This window comes from Carassius auratus, chromosome 44 (genome assembly GCF_003368295.1).
Source record: "Carassius auratus strain Wakin chromosome 44, ASM336829v1, whole genome shotgun sequence".
Classification (NCBI taxonomy): domain Eukaryota; kingdom Metazoa; phylum Chordata; class Actinopteri; order Cypriniformes; family Cyprinidae; genus Carassius; species Carassius auratus.
Window position 1 is genome coordinate 809,043 of NC_039286.1, and position 23,162 is coordinate 832,204.

Genomic DNA, 23,162 nt, shown 5'->3' on the forward strand with positions numbered 1-23,162 from the left:
CAAACTTTGGCCATATTTCAAAGACAATAAAGATGTTGCCTAAATAAATAAAGATGTAAGCTACTTAAGCCCAATTTAATTCGGTAAAAAACCCCTCTTAAGTTAATAGCATGCAATTTAGTGTCTGAAAACATTACATTCAGTTGGCACTGTATGTATAACAAATTCGCATTTACCCATTGTAGTTTACTACTGTTCATCAGCGACACAAAGTATCGCGAGAACATGAGTGCCACGAGAGCGCGCTCGTAACTCTGCGGACTTTGGGCGGAGGCTCGTGAGCACGTCAGTTCCTCCCTTTTCTGTGCTCTCCTCGCACAACCAGCGGCCATTTTACACAGCAAGCCTCGAGAGTGCAGGGTACCAGCTCATCTTTAGTTTTTGAATATAGTGCGTTATTTCACGTTATCTACTACTCTCGAAATTTTTTTAAAGGGTTTTCTAGTCTGCTTGTGTAAAAATGTCTCGTAACCGTGGAGGATTCCAGCACCGAGGCCGCGGAATGATCGGGATGCGCGGTGGCATGGGAAACCCTAACTTTCGAAATCAAAACCAGCATCCTTATCAAAACCGAGGAGCCCATATGGGTGGCGGGTTTAAGCCGAATCAGGGAAACCAACCCAACCAGGCTTCTACGCCACAGAAGCCGCAAGTACCCATTCAGAACAAGCCAGTTGTCCAATCACCTCCGGCGCCAGGCCCTGGTCTGGCCCAGCAGAGCAGCAACAAAGGCCCGTCCCCACAGCAGACCACCAGTCCCGCTCAACCGAAAATCCAATCTCCACCGCCGCAGAATACAGTGAAGACCCCGGACCTCGGTTCCCCACAGAACCAGCCCAGAAAGAACCAACCCAAAGTCGTGGTGGGAAATGGCCAAAAACCGCCTGTTCCCGTGAAAAAAGAGGCCGAGCAGACGCCAGCACCAACACCACCACAGCAGCAGCAACAACAACAGATTATCAAGAGCGAAGAGCGCTCTCAGACTCAGGTAAAATAACTTAATACTTAGAAAAACATACATAAGTGTTTTTGTTTGTTTGTTTTTTTGTAATAAAGTGAGGTATTTGGATTAGTTACATTTATAAACGTATCACTTTTAGCACACGTTTGCTCGGTAGTGCAGGAATAGAGACAGATCCGCCATTTTGTCGACGCTTAAACAAAGGTTGAGCTCCATACTGCTCCGCCTGGCGTCTTTGTCTGTATAAAAAACATTGAAACGTGATAGTTGGTAGGTTTTTCTTTTTCTATTTTACGTTATGAACGTGTTTTAACTAATTTTTGGTAATATTCCGTTTTTTTGTTGTTGTTGTGCCCTAGTTGTTAGATAAAAGTAGATTATGTTTGGGCTGTCTTGTCGAGTGCTTTAGTTTGCACGCATTACTTATGCTCAAACTCAGGTTTGCCTTAAGACTTGTGTATTTGTTTTGTAAATGTCTTATTCTAGGAATTGAAGGCAACGCTGTCTTTGCTGCGCAAGCCCGGGGAGAAGACCTACACTCAACGTTGCCGTCTGTTTATTGGGAATTTACCAAACGACATCACTGAACCTGAATTCAGAAAATTGTTTGCAAAATATGGGGAGCCCAGTGAGATTTTCATCAATCAAAGCAAAGGTTTTGGATTTATCAGACTGGTAAGGTTTTGATCTTTAAGTAATATGTAAAATACCACATTAATAAACGTAGTTAAGTTTAAATAATGTGTAGTTATACAACATTTAAAATATATATATTTATTTTCATTTTAGGAATCCCGTGCCCTGGCAGAGCTCGCAAAAGCTGAACTGGATGATATTCCGATGAAAGGCAGACCACTTAGAGTTCGTTTTGCCACTCATTCTGCTGCACTTTCTGTGCGCAACTTGTCTCCTTTTGTGTCCAATGAACTGCTGGAAGAAGCCTTCTCTCAGTTTGGAATGGTGGAAAGGGCTGTGGTTATCGTAGATGACCGTGGCCGCTCAACAGGGAAGGGCATTGTTGAGTTTTCTTCAAAGCCAGCTGCACGGAAGGCTATTGATCGGATCAATGACGGAGTGTTTCTTCTCACATCGTAAGATGAAATTCTCCCAAATTTGGCAGAAGAGCGATATGTGTAAGATTTATAGAACTTTGCTTGGATTAACCATTTTATTTTATCTTTTTGTAGGTCTCCTCGTCCAATTGTGGTTGAATTGTTAGAGCAGTATGATGATGAGGATGGTTTGCCAGAGAAGCTTGCACAGAAGAACCCAAGTTATCAGAAGTAAGTTCCAAATGCTCCATCACACATATTTGCATTCTTTGACTAGAATCAAAGTCTTTTGGGATAAGCAATCAGGTTTAATTAGTATGTGGTTATAAAATGTAAAGGTGGTGTAACAAGCATTTGAGTGTGGTCAGCTGGCAGCTGTAACGGATGTTATTCACCACATGCCTAGTTTTGTAGGATCAGCAGATCTTTCTTTATTTAGATTAATATATTTTTCCCTCTTCATGGTTTATTGGTCATAACGATAGACAGAATTGTTAACGGCTTTGATTTGACCTCAGGGAGCGAGAGCAGCCTCCTCGGTTCGCTCGTCCTGGCAGCTTTGAGTTTGAATACTCCCAGCGATGGAAGTCTCTTGATGAGATGGAGAAACAACAGAGGCAGCAAGTGGAGAAAAACATTTGTGAAGCCCGTGAGAAGCTGGAAGGAGAGATGGAAGATGCCTATCATGAGCATCAAGCAAACATGCTGCGACAGGGTGAGTGTCTGCTGAGTTAGTGTATTTATGTATGGCCTTTTTTGCTACTTTAAAAAAAATATTTTATTAAGATTATGGGTTGAATAATATATTTGGGTGATCATTTTGTTTCAAAAGACCTTCTTAGACGTCAGGAGGAACTTCGTCGCATGGAAGAGATGCACAGTCAGGAGATGCAGAAACGTAAAGAGATGCAGCTCAGGTATGTTTGATGTAATGTGTTGTGGTTTTGTAAAATCTCGTTGTAATGGTGGTTAACCTATCGGTTGTTCTCAACCCAAGGCAAGAAGAAGAACGCCGTAGGAGAGAGGAGGAGATGATGCGGCAGAGAGAAATTGAAGAACAGATGAGGCGCAAACGTGAGGAGTCTTACAGAATGGGCAACTTTATGGATAATGTAAGTAATGCATTTAGAAAGCTTTTAGCATTGACATACAGAGATGGTTAAATCCATTCAAGTAAAATTATATTTTTGTTTCTCTACAGAGAGACAGGGAGATGAGAGGGAATCCTAGTGGAGGCCTGGGATTGGCTGGTAAGACACATCTTATTTTCTTGATGGTTCAGTATCTAAAAATTCCGTACTTTCACACTTTTGTGGAAAAATTCTGTTAAAAATAAATTGCTGAAAAAAAACTGTATACAATTTATTGTATGCCTTCTGATCACTGATTTTGAGTTTACCAGTGTTTCCCACAGGGTTTTGTGAGACTGTGGTGGGTGGACCTCTGTCCCACTAGTGGGGTCTGGGAGGTGCCCCCCAAGTGAATTTTGTACATTTTAAAAGAGCTCCAATTCATGTTCAAAACAAAAGAAAAAAGCTGGTAAATTGACTTGAAAATTACTTGAAATTTAAAGGGGACTCAACTTTTTAGGTTTTTTATACAATGTCTTTCTAAATTACTCACACTGGTGAATTTGAAATCCAAACTATTTATAATATATTAACATTAATAATAATTAGGGGTTTAAAAGTGTAGCGGAATAAACTTGTACTAGATGGTTTGACAGATTATCAACAAAATTGATACAGAACATCTTCAGATGGTCCTAACGGTTATCAATAGCTTTTTGATAGATCCAACCTTTTCGAATAACACACAAATTAATTGAAAGGGCTGTGGACAAGTGCATGCAAAAGCCCATCTCCAAAACGAAAACTCAAAACTAGATGAACACATGCACCATGTGACTGTAAACAGGCATGCAAAGTTTCATCTCACCATAGGTGGTTCTATAACAATTAAAAAGGTGTCAAAACATAACATTTCTATTGTAACTGACTTCAAATTGCAATAAAATTTTCATATTATTAAATATTCATTAAATCTTCATATTATATGATATATCTCTTTATTCTAAACAACATTCCGTCTAGGGCCACTGCTGTCAATCAAACTGTTCTTTAAACATTTGAGATTATAAAAAAAAAAAAGAAGAAGTCTGTCGTTAGCCATTGGTTAATAAATTCTGGGCTTTGGGCAACTCCAGCTTCTGTGAAAACTGGTTTACAAACACGTCTAGTAACAAAGCTAGTGAAATACTGTAATCATTTGCCCCTTTGATAGTTTTCACATGACTACACATTTACAGGAATGCCCACATGGAGGGCAAAACACGGTTTTCTTTGGATATCTTTGTTTTATACTTTTTCGAGAGATGATCTAAGTACATTTGGACTGGAACAGATAGAAAATTGACAGTCTTGTGCTGCAGTTCTATGCTTGTTTTGCCCCCAGGTGTTTGAACGTATCAATTAAAATGTTGAATATTATGCAAATGTGAAAGCAAAGCATAACTGCTTTATGCGCACGCTAAACTGACAGCACTACTTTCATTTAATCCAAACTGTGTACATATTTAAAAAGCATTTTAATTTTAATGCCAAGAGTAACATTTAAGCTAGCTTGACTGTATATTGTGGCTTGGTTTTAGTTTGTTTGACAGATACTTAGTCAAAGCAATGGCGCAAAACACAATGTTAAAGACGTTTTATGTTATAAGGAGAAGAATGTATTTTATTTTTATTATGAAACTGGTGGGACAAATTATACTGGCCATTCTGGTTAATTTGATTAATTTTGGTTTAACTTGACTGAATTAACTTTTTTTTAGGGAAAAATCTATTTATCAAATATAGCACAACAGGAGTTTTTAATAATGTGTATCTCACAGCTCTCATCGTTGTTGCATTATATATTTTTGCCCTTCACAAGAATAAACTACTGAGCTTCAATCATAAAACTAAGCATAGACCGTAATCTTACTAAGAGTATGAAGAGCAATAGATTGACAGCATGTGTGTTTTGTTATTTAGTCTGCATTTTATGTAGTTTTTCCCCTTTTGAGTGTGATCTACTTATTTTCATATCATAATATAGGCCATTAAAAGCCTGATTTTATAAATATACCACAAAATATCAGGGCTCAACATTAACGCTGGTCCGGGACAAGTGGATTTTGTAAAGGGGCAGGTGAAAGAATTTAACTTGCCAGACCAGACAAGTAACCTGATCAATATTAATAACAAACAGTAATTAGGGCAGCACCGAAACTTTGGCACGAATGATTCTAATTTTATTACTTTCAGTGTAAACGGTGATTAATAACGGATAATGGATTGACAGTATCAAGGTCGTGTCAGTTGAGTCTTGTGCAGCTGGTGAGAAATCAACACTATAAGTGCAACAGCACACACAAAGAAACAAACATACTGCGGTAGAAAAAATATATAAATATTGTATATAATATATGCAACATCACATGACCAGGGGTGACATTTTCCCAACTTTGAGCTCAATTCCAAATGTGATAGTTTTTTTTACGACTTTAAGTAAATTAATTAACTGATTGACATTTTAGAGATGTTATGGGTTGTTTTTGCTCCATTTCGCTAACAAAAATAGTTCTAGGCAAAGCCACGGCAAAACAGGCATGCATCTCTGAACAACACACAACAGTCTTTCGTTACTAAATGATTCGTTTTTGAATGAGTCAATGATTCGGTGAGCCATTTATAAAAACGGTTTATTGAATGAATCAGCCATTTGAACAAATCGGTTGAATCAATGATTCACGCATTAAGACAGTGACTTGCCAAAACCTACTGCTGGTTTAATTTCATATTTAAAAGTATCATTGCATTTTTCCAACATTTCATATTTGTATCTCAAAGTAAAACATAAATCTAATAACATTATGTATGCATTTGGACAGATGTAGTTTGTTGATACTGTTTTCATTTGAATAGTAACAATCATAGTGTCTTATTATTCTTAATTTATTGATCAAATTTAAGAATTTGATGTAAATAAAGACATGTACATTTAATCAGTTGAGGAAAATATTGTCCTTCGTAAAGTTAAAGTGTAACAGCCATCGAATTAAGTCAAATATAAAAAATATGCTGATTAAAGTAATACCTGTTATAGATAAATTACATATGTGGCAAAAACATTATTTTTTCCCCCGTACAAGTAACTTTTACTCGGACAAGTGAATGATTGATTTACTCGTCAAAAAGACAAGCTCATGCCAAAGCTTATTGTCGAGCCGTGTGTGTGTGTATATATATCTATCTATCTATCTATCTATCTATCCATCCCCGGGAACACATGATATGTAAAAATTGATAGCCTGAATGCACTGTAAGTCGCTTTGGATAAAAGCGTCTGCTAAATGCTTATATAAAATTTTTATATATATATATATATATATATATATATATATATATATATATATATAAGGGCCGGGACTTTAACGCGTTAATTGAGATTAATTAATTGCACAAAAAATTATGCGTTAATTAAGATTAATTAGTTACAGAAAAAAAAAAAAATCCTGCATTTTTTATAACTTATTTGTCCACTGGATGAGTTTCGGCGGACCTATTATACTGAAGCACCAACTAGCGTTCGCAATCGCATATCACCGCAGCACATCAAACCTCAAGTATCACCTCAACGCAAAACATATACTGTAGCAGCTAGCGTGGACTTTACACTTTGTTGAACTATGTATTATTTTGTTGGTGCAACTGGCAGTTTATGTTGAACTCTTTATTGTTTTGGCCAAGGTTATTGAGAGTTGGACTTAGTATGTTATGGCCTCTGAAGCAACAGAGAGATGTTTTCTAATAGTCAGGGTTTCCAATGTTCTGAATGTAATTGACAGTATTGTGTTTTACTTAAAAAAAAAAAAAAAAAAAAAACACTTTAAAGAAGGTTCCAGCACCTATAAGCTACCTGAATTTCTGAAATGTACTATTTCTAAATTGTTTCTAAATATGCTATTGCTACACTTAATGGCAAAAATTGCACTGGTCTGCTAGACTTGATTGAACAAAAATAAACAATATTTTGTTGCTTTAAGCTTATGTATTCAGTCATTATTCAATGGTATACTATAAATCCATGTGAAAAAAAAAATTACTTCTCACTGTTCTCAGGTCAAATATTTATATGCGATTAAAATGCGATTTCGATTAATTACAAAGCCTCTAATTAATTAGATTAAATTTTTTAATCGAGTCCCGGCCCTAAAAAAAAAAAATATATATATATATATATATATATATATATATATATATATATATATAAAAAAAAAATTTTATACAGGGTTATTGATGCTAATGTATGCATTTTTTTTATTTATTTTTTTATATGTAAACAGATATGGCGTTTGGGTCACCCGGCCAAAAGTTCCCATTGGCAGGAATGAATTTTGAAGGACACCAGGGAATGGGGGGACAAGCATCAGGGGGCATGGTGCCCAACGAAATGGTAATGTATTCCTGAGTTGAAATCAAGAGTGAATGTGGTGCGTGTGTGTTGTATGCCTGAATCTTTGAATTGAGCTGTTGTGGTTCATAGGAACCAAGGCCATTTTGTGTTTGAAGGTTTAGTGTGGAAGTAAGATGTGGATGGATTATTTCTAGACCAGTCAATGGGCAGTGTGTTTTGATCCCTGTTGTGATGTGATTATATTGTCTCCATTTAATGGCAGAAGTCATTGCCAGCGCTCAAGCTCAGCTGCCCTCACTTTCCTTCTCTTGTTAATTTGGATGTCTATCTGTACTAAAGCCCAATCATTTTTATACAACTGTTTACTTGTAAGTCCTGTCTAAATTGCAAAAAAAGACAGGCATGTTTGCGCTCTGTTTGATGTGTAGTCTTTATATTAGCAATGTGCCATCTTTCACACACAAAGCCTGGTGAAACAATACCTTATGACATGCTGTGCTTGTTTGGTGGTGAAGTACTTTCTAGGGTTTTTTTTAGTTTACTGTTGCAAATCCATGACGAAGTCATGTCACTGCTGCGATGGTACCCACGTGGAAATGCTTGGAGCTCTTTTTTTTTTTTGTAGTGCCGACAGACTGTGTGGGCATTTAGTGCAGATAGAATTAAAAGCAACTTGATCACAAAATGAATGTGACTTGAAGTTATAGTGACTGAAAATGATGTGGCTGAGCTTTCGAGGAGCTGGTTGGAGATATGTTGGTTGGCAAACATACTTACATTTTGTTGATCTTGAATGGTGAGAGTGGAATTGGGTTTGACCCACATTTACTATAATGAAAAGAGATGGGGAGAATGTCTCTGAACATTGCACGCATTTCTCTAATCAGCAAGAAATAAATCGGTTTGTCTTATCTAGTGTGCTTTTAGATATTGCTGTTTTAATGTTAAGAGTTTAAGCATATGTCTTAAAATTGCTACAGCAAGTTTAATGACGTGGCTAAACTGACTTTTCATTTAAGCCTTTTAAGTCCATACAAAGTGAATTTGTACTACGTTTACCTGTCCTGAGGCCTTGCTGGGAAGTGTTTTGCAGCAGTAATTCAGCAGAAAGGCCAGTACCTTACAGATTTTTGCATTGTTGAATTTGTTGAATCAGGTTTTTTTTTTTTTTTTTTTTTTTTAGCTGAATGTTTTGTAGGTCCCTATGAAATCAGTTAAATTTTTTTCCAAATTCAATATTTTTTTTTTCTATTGAAATTTTTCTGGACTCCTTTTTAATGGTGTAATTTTATTACAAAAGCTTGTCTAATTAAAACCATGAAACTTATTCAATTTCACAAATTTCTTAAGTTTAATAAAAATTACATGCTTAGGGCCCTATGAAATGTTTTCGCACCATATGTTTATCAAATTCTGTCTTTCAGCATGTCTGTTTATTTGAATGCATACTTGTTTTTTAATATAGCCTTATCTAATGTTTCCTCCCTCAGAAATTCTGTTGCTTATTTCAAAATTTCTGGTTATCAAATGAAGGCATATAACATTTAACCTGTTAACTGTCACTCATGTTTTTGAAGATAGACTTGAATGTGCATGATACAAACCTAACTTTTTATAATTCATGACTGAAAACATTTTGTAACATGATTTTGATATACCATTTACATGGTAATGCAATGTCTGATTTTAAAATGGGTTTTAAAGGATGAATTTTGAGATTTTATGTTTTCAAGTGATATATAACTTCTGATGATTTCTAAAATGTGATAAAGACAATGAAGTATTTTTTTTAAACAAAGGTCAAAGGTCCTTTTGTAATGTAGATTTCTGAGGGTGCACTCTTGTCATAAATTCATCTATTAATTTACCTACATAATTTTTAACAAAAGACATTGGTAAAATATATATTTGGGAGTCTTAGACCTTTTCTAACAATATATAGTTTGTCAAGATTAGATTTGATTGTAATATAGTATAGTCAACGTAGGTGTCCCGTATACCGAATGGGGTGACAATTAACAGGTTAATTTCATTTCTTTCTATTTTTTTTAATGAAATAAACTTTATTTTTTGGTAAACAAATGGGATTTGCAATTAAATTTAAAACATGGAAGAAATGTGTAATAAAAAAAAAGTTTGTTTCATTCAAGTAGTAGTAGTCGATGTACAATCTACTGAACAATAGTAATATACATCTTTTACAGATATCTTCAAATTACACCAGACTTTTATTTTGATGGGTTGCTGTGAATAGCTATATGACTCTAGTTTTACTCAAATTAAATGGTAAAATGGCCGTGAAGTGACTTAGATCAGTTCTGGAGATGAATTTCATGTATTTATGCCCTGATTTAGTGAGATGACAGACGCTGAAATCACAGCTAGCATCACACGCACTTCAGAATGTGTGTAGTAAACAAAACCGCACATCTGTGCCGTTCACACACAGACAAACAACATGTAGAATACATATTTAAATAGTATTTTTGCAGCTTGATATTTACAGATACAAGCCCATATAGTAGTTTGAATTAGGTGTAATGACCTACTTTTAATTCAACATTTTACAAATTCTGTGACTTCCGCGTTATTCACTAAATTCCATTTTTATGACTGGATTCCCTGATTGTTAACGTTTTCCACATCGCGGAAATCATAGGGCCCTACTTTTGATGCGTTAGTTATAGGCAGTGTTAATAGGAACATGGGAATTGGCCTTTCCTTCCAATAGGCTTTAACTATCAATAATATACCTCCAACTTTCAGAGGGCTTTTAATAAATAGAATGTGTAAGAGAAACATTTTTATATGGGCATTCTCTCATTTTGTTGTTAAATGTAAAACCTGATATTTGTATATCAACAAGTTTATGATATTATTAATACAATACTGTTAGCTAAGCAGATATGCTTATTTTGTATTGAAATTGTATGAATTGTTTTAAGTTTCTGAAGGCAAGTATTTTCTTAAGTAAACATTTTAGTCAATCTCATTTTTAACTCTTAAAGTCAACATGAAATCAAAATGGACACCTTCTACTTCAATACACGTTAGTGTTTTTACTATGCATCTTATTCTTTTTATTTTATTGTAATATATATCAAATGTTATTACTTGCTTCACCTCTAAAATTGTCTTTGTTGGCACCACGGCCATCTACATTTTGTCATATGATTGCTGGTTGTGTTTTAGGAGGGAAAAAGTCCTCCACTGACCTTCAGATCTGACTTTGCCATGAATTGTTTTTCCCCTTGTTGACCATTTGACTGCTAAAATGTTTTATGGGGGAAAATAAATGTTGCAAGTGCTGTTTCATGTTGACTTTAAGTGGTCAACCTATTTTGCTTAAAGTATTTGACTCAAGCGGGTATAATAGTAGCTATTTTTGCAAATTCTTAATGTGTGGTTGCAGTGTTTAACCTTAAACAGCCAGCCATATAAATTCTGGAAAAAATACTTTTTTTCTGTTGTCAGTCTAGATGGGTTAATGTTGAACAGTTTGAAATTAGATGTAAATTAGTAAAATGCTGTTTGCAGATATTCAATTTCATACAATTAACCAGCATCACTACTGCATGTGGTGAAAAGTACCAGAAAAACGCTGTTTGACCAACTGAATTGACAAATTGAACATGGTTTAACACATCAAATATAGAACAATTTGATTGCTAAATAGTTTGAATTTAAAAATAAGTACTTTTTTTTTTCTCTAAAATCACCAAATCTCTTTGAAATGAAAAGGTGACCATTTAACACTTTCACATGTAATGTGTATAATATTTAAGTAAAACCCTTTATAAATACTTAATGTAAGGATTTTAGGAAACTATAATGTAATTCGGTAACACTTTACAATTAAAGTTCCATTAGTTAATCTATTAACTGACATGAACAACCGATGAACTACATATGTAAGGAATAATTGACTCCTGGCCATTTAATTATTTGAAAAATAGGTAGCCGAGTGGCAGTTACACCGAGTGTGCATTATTTCTATTAGCATTCATTATTATTATTTCTTATAATTCAACGGTCTGGAGTCAATTATTCCACTTATACTATGGTTACCACACCAAGACATTAATCATGATATATTTAAAGGGATTCGTCCGATTATTCGATATCGTGAGTAGGATTATTTCTTCCTCATCTCATCCAATGCCTCTTTTGCTAGTTCCAAAATGTAATTTTAAAGCTGGTAATGGAGGCTTAAGCAGTTGATGGCATTCTAATGCAATTATTAATGAAGTTATTAGAAAGAGAGCAAGAGCAACAGACACACACGAGAGCGAGCTTGTGTGAATTAGGCTAACATACCTATGTGCGTCCTTCAACACTTCTGCTGCAGCATCTCTAAACAGCACTGTTATTACCTCGCCAGTGAGTAATGTCATGTGTAGCCTTTAAGTTGCTACACCATATAGGCTAACTGATAAAATTGTGAGGGCAGCGCTGACAACACCTTTTTGTGCAAACTGCGTGACCGTGATTACAGTTTTACTATGCAAAGTGATATGGAACTGTTATGTGGTTAAGAGAGCTGTCTGGAACTACATTCGCAGTGCGTTTCCCAGAAAATGATTGCACACTTAAGAACTATCGTCAGCCAATCAGATTCAAGCATTAAAATAGCCCTGTAGTATAAATTACAGCATATTCATCTTTGTTAATGTTAATGAAAAAAGTTGTTAACCCTCTCAAGGCAGGCGTTGCAGATTTGCAACAGTAAAGTAACTAAAAACCTTATTACTCCAGATACATATTTTATGAATCTGGAGTACTAAAAACTTTACTATAGGTTACTAAATTTACTAAGTTACTAAAACTTAATTTGAGCCTGAGAGGGTTAATTCACAGTGTGTTAACTAATGTAAGCAAGCACAACTTTTGACTTTAATTAAACATTAAGATTAATGCTGTAGAACTATTGTTAGTTCATGTTAAAGTAGTTAACTAATGAACCTTGCTGTAAAGTGTTACCCCTTAGTTCTTAAAGCTAACTTGTTCATAATGTAGGGGTTTTGGTAGTAGCCCATATGGCTCGGATGGTTTTTGTATCAAAGTAAAAACCTCTCTGCCATTAATGAGTTTGGGCCATCCAACGCGTTTCTGCTTCAAAATCCCTCGTGCAAATAGGTCTAGTAATTGTTTCCTGCAGAATTTATCATAGCAGCGCTATTGGAATGTAATGTAATGGGATTTGACTAATGAATACATTACCCTCTCTTCCTTTTCCTATGTCACCTGTGGCACCTGTGGATCTGCGTGTTGGAACGGTTTCGCCGATTGTTTTCCTTGGATCCCACTTTTATAATACTTTGCTCAAAATACTCTTGGAACTCATGGAACTTATTACCCCTTTGTTGCTTTTCTCCCATACCCATGGACATAAACTCCATAATTTCTACAAAACTTACTTTCATACCCAACTGATATATAACTGAAAATGGTCCATGTAGCGCAATGAGCGTTTCCTGCAAGGTGGCCCAGGGGGTCCAAGGGGCATGGGTGGTGGAAACCCAGGATTTGGCAGGGTCCGTGAGGAATATGACGGATCTGCCAAGAAGCCACGCTTCTAATCTGGCACTTTAAAATCAAAGTTTGTGTGTGGAAATCCAGAGGCTCGGTTCTGGGGTCACAATTGATGTATTTAAGTTTAAAGAATTTTCTTGCAGTTTTAGCCTGAAAACTCATCCCCTTTGTGGCAAGACTTTTTTTCATCCTATTTTTATTTTGTATTCTTAATAGGTTTAATAAAACCATGGACTAATGGTTAGCACTGGCTTAGTGCTACAGACATGTAATCCCCTTTCTTACTAGTCTTTATCTTGTCATGTTACTTGTGTTATACTGGTGAATATTGTAAGTTGTTCTGATCTTGCTATGGCTGTGTTCTGTGCCATTCACATTTAAAATACTACATGTACATTTTCAATAAAGAGTGCAGTTTGTTTTCCAAAACCCCAATCAGGTGTTCTTGGCACAATGATTACATTTGTGAAGTATCAGGCATCGGAGACCAGACACGTATATAAGACAGGCATTTAATGCATTTTTTCCATCTGAAAAGTTGTTGCATATGGACCCCCTTATATTACAATTTAAAGGGGTGGTTGATAAGCTTTTTTTTTTTCTTCTCCCGAAGGCTTTGTGTTCAGTGGAGTGCAGTGTAATGTGATCATGCTTTGTTTTTAAAAACTGCATTATTTTAATTTTAGTTTATTTTAAGTTCCTGATTCTAAGCCCTTCCATCAGAAATGCACAGCATTCGTTAATCAGGTTGTCCAAAATTGTCACACACCCTTACCATTATGGGTAGTTTCATGTTTCCGGGGCCAGGTTTGATGTAAACATCTGGGTTAGTGAAATGTTTTAGTCCATAAACCTTTTTTTCTCTTTTTCGTCAAACCGCAGTTTTTGCAAGTACCCGCAATTTCATAGCATAATATTGCAAAAATATCCCGCATATTCCATCGCATTTTTCAAGAAAACCTGCCGCAAAATCAAGGATTTTTGCCCGCAACAATCACAAAAATAATCTGCGTTTTTCTGGAGGGACTGATACTACAGATATAATTACAACTAAGTTTTTGGTACTGTTGTGTAACAAAACAGTGCAATCGTACAACTATAAAGTTGAATCGTCTTCTGAATGAAACTACAACAGTGTTAGTAGCCTAGTGAGAAGGGGGTGTTGGGGAATCACCTTTTTTTTCTCTATTTCATCAAACCGCAAATTCTCGCAATATAATTTGGCTCCACTGTCATGTTACAAATCGGGAAACTGCTTCGCGCTTATTTTTGTTGGCATATAAGAATGATTTGTGCGCTTCAAATTTCACCCTGGTTTCACCGCGGAGTTTGCAGATGATGTTCACGTCACGTAATTACGTCACTTCATAAGGTTCCCATGGCAATAGGGGGAAAATGGTGCTTTACTTGTGTGAAGTAAACGCAACATTTTTCAACTTTCTGCTAATATATATGTGAGTATTTTGCAATGAAAATACAGGGATTATGAAATCATGCTAGCCCCGCATATTTTGCTTGCTGAAATCTGCGATTTATGTGGCAAAAGAGCGGCGTATTTGAAAGAAATTTGACCCCGCACAAATATGCGGCCTTTGGCTGATTATGTATTAAATCAGGCGATCGCATAATCGCGTTTTTCTGGAGGGACTGTCTAACAGCAACATTACACACTAACTAAAGTTAAATCTGAATCCACCACCCCATTTAAAGCTTGTATTTATCATTGACTTTTTGGAAACCTAGCTTAAACGGTTTAACTTGGGTTTTTTGAAAATGTTTACTTTGGTTTACAAATTATGCCCATTTCACTCATACCAGTGTTTCCCACACACAGACTTTACTTGGGCAGCCCGCCCAGGTATATTACTGGTAGCCAAAGTATATTTGGAGAAACATTTTTACTTGTATTAGTTTTATCGCCTTACACTTTTTTTTTTTTTATCCACCCGCAATAATTAAACTCTGCAATCGATTAACTAGTGAAAAACTCCCCTCTCCCTACATGTTTGTATCTGCTCGTTCTGTATATGTGAGAACAGTTTACTCCTATTGACATTTCCATGTGCACTGCAGAGATGCAGTGGATATTTCACAGACAACCACATGGCTTGATAGTGTGCGCTTCAGTCACATTTGCAACAAAATAGATGTGTGCGAACTGTAAAATGTAATTGAGACATGCACAAATAAAGCAAAATACCTCCGGGTGAATTTACTTGAATTTAATGTCCAAGTCTTCAATACATGAAATGGTAAAATAAACGTCTTAAACAATTTAAGATGTCTTATATTTTGGGGATGGTAAAACACAAATCGCGATGCTGCCCATTCATTACTAAATTTTAAAAACCCTTTGATAAAAAATAAATGGCAGCACTGCACGTTGCAGTGTCCAAAGGTGCCGCTGTTGCATGTTTTAAAGGCTCAGGCAACAGCGCTTCAGACTTCTTTATAGTGATTCTCAATCAATGTATAGCTCACATTTACAAGCGATTGCTTATGAGCTCAAGTTGAGTCGACTTTTATAATATTTTAGACGTTTTAAGAATGCATATTTTTATCTCTTATCTGATGGATCAGCCCACTATAACTTTCAAAATTAGTGTATTCTGGTGTATTTCTGGCTTTTTTTTATATACATATGATTAAAAGCCACAAGTTGTTGCTGGTTTCCTGGGCATTATTGGTATTTGTTACACAATTTATATCATAGTAAACTATTGTAGTTTCTGGCTGGAATGCTTCCCCACAGGATGAAAAGTAAAAGAATATTATTTGACATTTAATATTAAGATTTTACTAGTATCAGTAAAATATGTCTCATTCATTGAGAGAAACACTATATGACAAAGCAAGAGGAACCCTACCATTTAAATGCTGTAATTTTGCATAATTTACAATGCATGATGATTATGCAATTAAATGTAATAGCCCATGTAATAAAAACGAATTTCAGTAAATAAAAATTACACAATTAGGCCATTTGTTATGTCACATGTAGTAGATAGTTTTTGTGCTGTGGGTAGTAAAAGGATTTTTCACCAAACTACCACCGCAACAGTGATTCAAACCTGTTGGAAGTACTACATACTCCGGTTGTGTGTGGCTCATATGCAGTCCAGAAGCAGCACAGACACATTGTGCATTTATCCAAAATTTTAATCTCAAAATCACAGTACAGTTAATCTTTAAATATAAACAGTCTATTCAATGCATTTTACTTGTAAATGTATATATTAAGTTGCTTGAGCAAGTGGCAAGACATTTAAACATAGCTTACTACCTTTGAACATAACAAAAGTAGGTTATAGGCTATCACAAATATTTTAAATTAAAACTTATTAACAGAAGCAGTGAACTCATGCTTTTTTTTTTTTCATTTGCAATTTAAAACTTCATAAGCAATCCTGCCAGTCTTGAAGAGTATTATATTTTCTAAATCCAAGAGTGCCATCTATTGTGTCCTTGTTTTTTGTTTTTTTATTATTATTTTTGCTGTAGACCTAGCCAAAAAGTCATGTTGACTGTGAAACAACAGACTTGTGCATTTAGGATAGAAATTACTTAATGTTTGTAAAAAAAAAAAAAAATCCATGTTAATTTTCACTGTGATCAATGCTCTGTCACTTTCATTCAGCGCGTGCGGCACAGCAAGAAAAAAAAAACACACTGTGGGGAAATAATCTCCTGGAATGCAGTCAGACAACATCCATGTGCAGTGTGAATGCTCTTACCTGTTATCATGGGCATGAATAAAAAAATGCACCGAAATGGGAGTGTGTGTGAAACAGGCATTAGAACCCAATTGGTTCCAGAACTTTCCTAGAACATTGTTCTAGCTTCAATCATAAAATATAGTAATCAATTTTATAGAAAAATAAAAATAAACACTGCAGAAGACAAGTTAACGGTCATCACAATTGTTGAAAACTCTTACACTGCCCTGACCAGAAGTGACCGGATTCCAGAGACAAGCAATTTGGCTGTTCACATCAGATGTGACCAGATCACTCAAATACCACAGCCATTCAGAAGCACAGAAGTGCACTGCAGTTTATGATCTAATTCATAAATATTAAACCTTTTTAACATAATTAAAAGTGCATACTGAGTGACAAATATACCAGCTTTGTTATAGAATAAACTTGTTGGTTCACATCAAGTTATCAGTTTTAACATTTATTTGGTTTTCAAGATCTGAGATTAAATTTGTTGTTGTGTCATGGTGTCGCGTGTAGATCGGACACTGTGTTAGCCACATGATGGATTATCTATAGAGGCAACAAAAATGAAGGTTTATTCAGTTTTTTTTTTTTTTTTTACCAAATTACATAAAATGTCCCTGCTCTGTTTAAATTGAATTCTTCTAATCTAGTTTAGGATGTAGATTTTTCTCGTTTCCTTTTTTTATATAGTTTATACTGGAAAAAGCAGCGGTTTTAGATGGGCTATTTTGTGACTGATTGAAGTGTTTTTTGCTGCCAACTATAAATGCATGTGGTGTTTATTTTTTATTGATTTAAAGCAACTTTATGTGGTCTTTGAAGTTTTTTTTTTTTTTTTATTGGTTAATTTTTATTAAATACCAAAAAAAGCTGTTTTTACAGTAGATAGAAGTACACATGTATTTGTTGCCCCTAGTGTCACAAAATGGATTTTTTTGGGGGGGGTGAAGTGAACGTATAATGTATAAAGATTTACTTGGTTGTATCCATACATTTAAGATAAGATTAAGGATCCCCATTAAGATGCTATGAACCCTGGGGATGCTATTAACTCAACTGTTCTGTGAGATTTGTTCACGTGTATTTCACTTAATTGGCATACAGCATTTTGGCTCTTGAAAGACACCTTGGAAACTTGGAACTTTAATGGAGTTCTCCTGATTAAAATGTTAGATCCATTGGTCCATATTGCCCCGCTGTAGTTCTTATGCAACAAGTGCTGCATTGAAGTTAAAGACCACACACACTTGTTCATTAAGTAACATGTTTCTTAGAGTGATTTAATTTCTAAATGTTAAAAGCATAACCATTTCTAGTTAAGATGTTTGACTACAATAAAAAAGTTGAAAATATTGCTACTCCTCTCTGCTTGAAAGCAAAAAATATTAAATTTTTTATTTGTGTTGTGTGTACTATCCTCAGCACCATCTCATGGATTCAGTTGTTTGAATTGGATTATGGATCCATTGTCCTGCATTTGAAACAAAATGCTACAAACTTAGCAAATCTATTTTTCGATATGCCAAGATAATGAAATTGATTGCTTTAGTTTCCCTCTTTGTGTGATTGAGAGGTCCACCATAGAATGTAATATTTCTATAAATATATTTAAGCTGTAAACAGCTTAACCATCAATTAAATGTAAACTTGGAATTGGCTATTATTTTTATTATTCTCTTCATATAACTCATCATTATATAACACTATTATAATATAACAGTTTTCAGAAAGAGTTTACACCTTTCAATTAATATAACAGATTCATATATTTTTCAATATCTTTGTAAAACATTCTAGGTCAGATAACAATAACGGCTAATAAAGGTTCTCCACTGTAATTGTATGTTAGCTTAACTAAAACACATTGCATTTTTATATTAAGCTTGACTTCTATATTTGTACTGGACAGTTATCAAATAACTGGATTAACCATGCATTTATAGCTAGTAATTATATATATATATATATATATATATATATACACACACACACACACACACACACACACACACACACACACACACACACATACATATTAACAATTTCATTTCACTTTGCATGATGTGAGAGACCTACAATTGTTTGGGATTTTATAACTTCTGTAAAAAAAAAAAAAAAAAAACCTCAAATCTTAACTCTATATTGTTATTGCCTTGAGTGACATGGCTACTAATTAGATTTTCTTCTGCATTGTTTTCTTACTAAAATTTGTCAATTTGAAGGCCATGTGTAATATGACTTTAATTATTAGCACAATGTGTTGTTTTTCTTAATTGAATCACATGGCTTATGTTAATAAAGGTAATTTTGACATGAAGAATGGAGCTGGAAAAAGGTAATTTCACATGCAAATTTTGAAAAAAAATTTTGTTTATTGTGTTGGTTTTCTATACATTTTTTTCCCCTTAACAGGTTCGTGACTTCCGAAGTATCTTCAAGTTTGGAACCGTTATGGATTTTAGCCATTATTAGTATCAGCTTTAAACGGCATACCCATGGACTGTTTAACAGCTGTCTAATGCATAATGATTTTAAAATAGCTATAATGTCTTTTCCAAAATACAAGGCTACATAGTCTCATTCTACCAGGAGTCAGGGTGTTTAGGTTTTTTATCAGTCCACCTGGAAGTAATGAACAAGTTCTCAAGCTTCTTCAGTGAGAACTACAAAGAAAGAACTTGTTGCTGGATTTGCCATCATTTGTGAGTTTTGAAGAATTAAATCTTCAAGAGCTTTAAGACAATTGGAAGCAAGTAGACGATTCAACATTTTCCCTGCCGGTATGGTATATCTTGTTTTTAGAGCTATATCTCCTCTTAAAAACCATGTGTGAAAACATACCATGGTTGGTCACTTCATGTCATGTCGCCTCCTTTGGTTTGGGTTGTCGGTTTTTGGGCATAATAAATAATGTGAGACTAATTTGCTACAAAATATGACCTCCTGGCATGTAACTATTCTACTATTATTTACCAAATCTTTGTTGGCCTATTTGTCTGACTTGGAACAACCATTTTGTATATTGCTTCATCAATACAAGTGTTGCATCATTACTAGTTATTGTTGCTGCTTATATCTTTTGTGTCCCAAAGTTAGTTAGTATTACATTTGTATTTCTTAATTAACAGTACATCCTCTAAATGTCTTTTCAAGAACCCTGTTTTTAGAAAGGTAGTTAGTTCGAGGACAAGATTCATAGAACAAGAATACATTTTTGTATTCACACAAACTTTCCAAATAATGTTAGCTTTTTTTCTTTAGATTACTCTGATAATGAAACTTAAGAAAAATTGGAAGCTGAAATTGAAAAGAATGGTCATTAAACCATAAGACAATTACAACTGTACTAAAAACTATTTTAAAAACTTAGAATATTTTTTTTTAAACCATAGTGGGTCATATTGACCCAAAACAACATAATTTGAGTCAATTTGACCCACTTATTCATGGTTACAAGACCTAAAATAAAAGCATTTTTTTATGTTATTAGTTTATCAGACACTTTCATCTAGAGAAACTTACTCTTGACCTTGACAAGCCCATGACCTTATAGTTGTAATTGCCATGACTTAGTTCAAACTCAATTTGTCTTTAATCCCCAAAGGTGAGATGTTTATTGACAGCACACAGATACAGGATGCATTCCTGGGGCCCAGCATGAAAAATGCTCTGGTCAGTTGACTGAGTTGACATTGCACGCACAGTTGACACACGCACATAAAGTTGCCACTTGGACAGTGCACTATAGCGAATTCAGTTCTCTTTTGCTTCAAATACACACAAAAAATGCCTGTCTCTGCAAGTGTTCAAGTAAACCGTTGGTAATGTTTCATGGTCATGTCTTTAGTTTTACACCAACATTTTGGAGAAAATAGTTTCAATATAGATCAGTGCTTTAGGTCTTGAAGTGACAAAAGTCTAATAAGATTTTTGTGAATCTGGCCATAGTTCTAAATGTAATCTGTAATTGTAGGATAGCTGCTAATTTGTGATTTGTTATTTTATTTAAATGTGCTATTCTGTGCTCCTTTCTGTGAGCAACTTTCAGACTAGATTTTCTAGATTGCATTGCAATCCATAATTTATTTTGCTTCATTATTGATTTTAGTGAGGAATCTTGTAGTAATTCAGAATGAATTACTTGTTTATCAGTTTAATCTATCTAATTGCAGATTCTACTCTCTTCAAGAAACCAGTGCTTTACCATATGAAAACTGCTCTGGATTGTCATTGGTTGTTGGCAACTGGATTTTGTTTGGATCTTTTAGTTGTAAATTCACAATTACATAATACTTGCTTTTCCAAGCATAAAGGAGAATTTAACTGCTTTCAAGTTGCTATGCGTTGTCAGGGAAAAAAAATATTTGGTTTGGGAAGATCAAAACCAAAAAAGTCAGATTATTCAAAATATTTAAATATTCAATGTTTAGACTAAGGCATTTTGGATCAGCAGGAGGCTAGGAATTGAATGGGAATAATAATCGCCCCTCCTGTCTCCCTCCTGTCTTCATGCCTTCTCAAAATATTTTGACCTTCTTGATGAAAGCCTTGGATGTATGGGAAGCGTGTTCTCATTCCCACCTGAAGCAGGTGTAGCTAGTTATTTGGACTTAAACAGAAAGGAAGAGAAAGATAATTTACTGACTGCTCTATTTTCAAGAACACACCACCTCCAGGCTTGGTAAGTGCACAACGCATGATTATTTTACAGTCTGCCAAGTCCTACAGGCAAACCCATTTTAATAGTGCCTGTTTGATAGTGTTGGGGAAATGGGGTTTTTGTTTTAATTTAGCTCCACAGTTTACTACCATAGTTTTTAACACTTCAATCCAGATCAACACTTGAAGAGGAATAAAAAAATTACATAACCTGTTAACTGTCTCTCACATTTTTGAACATAGACTTGAAAGTGCATGATCCAAACCTACATTTTTATAATTCATGACTGAATACATTTTGTAACATGATTTTGATGTACAATTTTTATGATAATGCAATGTTTGAATTTTAAAATGGGTTTCAAAGGATGAATTTTTAGATTTTAAGTTTTCAAGTGATATATAATTTCTGATGATTTCAAAAGTGTGATAGAGAAAAGGCAACAAAGAAGACTTTTCTTCGGACAGGTCAAAACTTCTGATTTGATGTATCGTTTTTGAGGTGCACTCTTGCCGTAAATTAATCTATTACTTTTCCTACATCATTTAACAAAAAAAAAGATTGGTAAAATATCTGTTTAAGAGTCTTGGACGTTTCCAACAATATATAGTTTGTCACGATTAGATTATATTTAATTGTAATATAGTAAAGTACATGTAGGTTTCCCACCGAGGGGACCGAGCAACTTTAGGCCACATTTAAAGGCATATGTCACTCAGTGAAAATTGCTTGCCCTCATGTCATTCCAAACCTGTATGATTTTTTTCAGATTTTTCTGCATTTCCCAAGCCCCATCAAAAAGCTCCATACAAATCTTAGAAATCAACAGTATATTCCAAAACCTGTTAAGTGCTCAGGAAACAATCCTTGAAACAAAAAAAAAACATTTCAGAAAAAAAAATGAAATAATTGTACTACCTAATGTGTAAAAACTAATGTTTTTGTGGAAATAATGATTCTTTTTCAGGATTCTTTGATTAATAGAAGTTCAAAATTACCTTTATTTGAAATTGAAATCTTTCTAAAATTGTCCTTTACCTTCAGTTAGGAACAATTTAATGCATCCTTACTAAATATAAAATTATACTTTGCATTACAAAATTAATTTGAATGGTAGTATAGTAGTAAAATTTGAGATATGACAATTTAGGTTTCCATAGTCTGCTCAGAGTTGCCTCAAAATGATCGCATTCAGATGGCTCTAAAAAAAATTTTTTTAAATGACCACACCTTTAGTTAGGGCTGGGCAGTATATAAAGTTAAAGATATATTTTTAATAGGTGAAATGGTATGAGGCAATACCGCCTGTATAGATATACAGTAGTTTGATAAGAGCGCATCTAAATAAGAAGAGGTTACAGAGTGAGCTCCTGCAGGGAAAAGTTCATAATCCAGTTTGTCCTAAACATTACACGTGCTTTACATTTAGATGGATACTCCTTCCCAAAATGAACATTTTGTCATTAATCACCAGCCCCCATATTGTTTTAAACCTGTAATAGTTTTGTTCGTCTTCAGCGTACAATTTTAGATATTTTGGATGGAAACTGGGAGGCTTGAGACTGTCCCATAGACTGCCAAATAATTTACACTTTCAAAGTCCAGAGAAGTATGAAAGACATCGTCAGAATAGTCCATCTGGCATCAGTGATTCAATTGTAACTTTGAAGCAACGAGAATACTTTTTGTAAGCGAAGAAAACAAAAATAATGACTTTAATCAATTCTTTGTCAACAGTCTCTTCTGTGTCTCTCCATATCATCGTATGCCACAGG

General features: G+C 34.7%; 1 protein-coding gene across 2 annotated transcripts in view; it reads left to right on the forward strand.

The window, feature by feature from the left end:
- Positions 1–297: 297 nt before the first annotated feature.
- The window catches only part of LOC113062037 (splicing factor, proline- and glutamine-rich-like), a 29,258-nt gene continuing 6,393 nt past the window's right edge, over positions 298–23,162 (forward strand). The window contains exons 1-10 of one of the 2 annotated variants that reach the window (XM_026231544.1): positions 299–988; positions 1,448–1,636; positions 1,751–2,052; positions 2,149–2,244; positions 2,532–2,728; positions 2,846–2,930; positions 3,011–3,125; positions 3,215–3,263; positions 7,400–7,509; positions 12,930–15,223. In XM_026231544.1, the coding sequence (XP_026087329.1) occupies positions 461–988; positions 1,448–1,636; positions 1,751–2,052; positions 2,149–2,244; positions 2,532–2,728; positions 2,846–2,930; positions 3,011–3,125; positions 3,215–3,263; positions 7,400–7,509; positions 12,930–13,049 (1,791 nt within the window). In that variant the 5' untranslated portion in view covers positions 299–460 and the 3' untranslated portion in view covers positions 13,050–15,223. Of the gene's footprint in view, positions 989–1,447; positions 1,637–1,750; positions 2,053–2,148; positions 2,245–2,531; positions 2,729–2,845; positions 2,931–3,010; positions 3,126–3,214; positions 3,264–7,399; positions 7,510–12,929; positions 15,224–23,162 lie in introns of those variants that run through there. The other variant, XR_003278496.1, reaches the window with a different exon arrangement.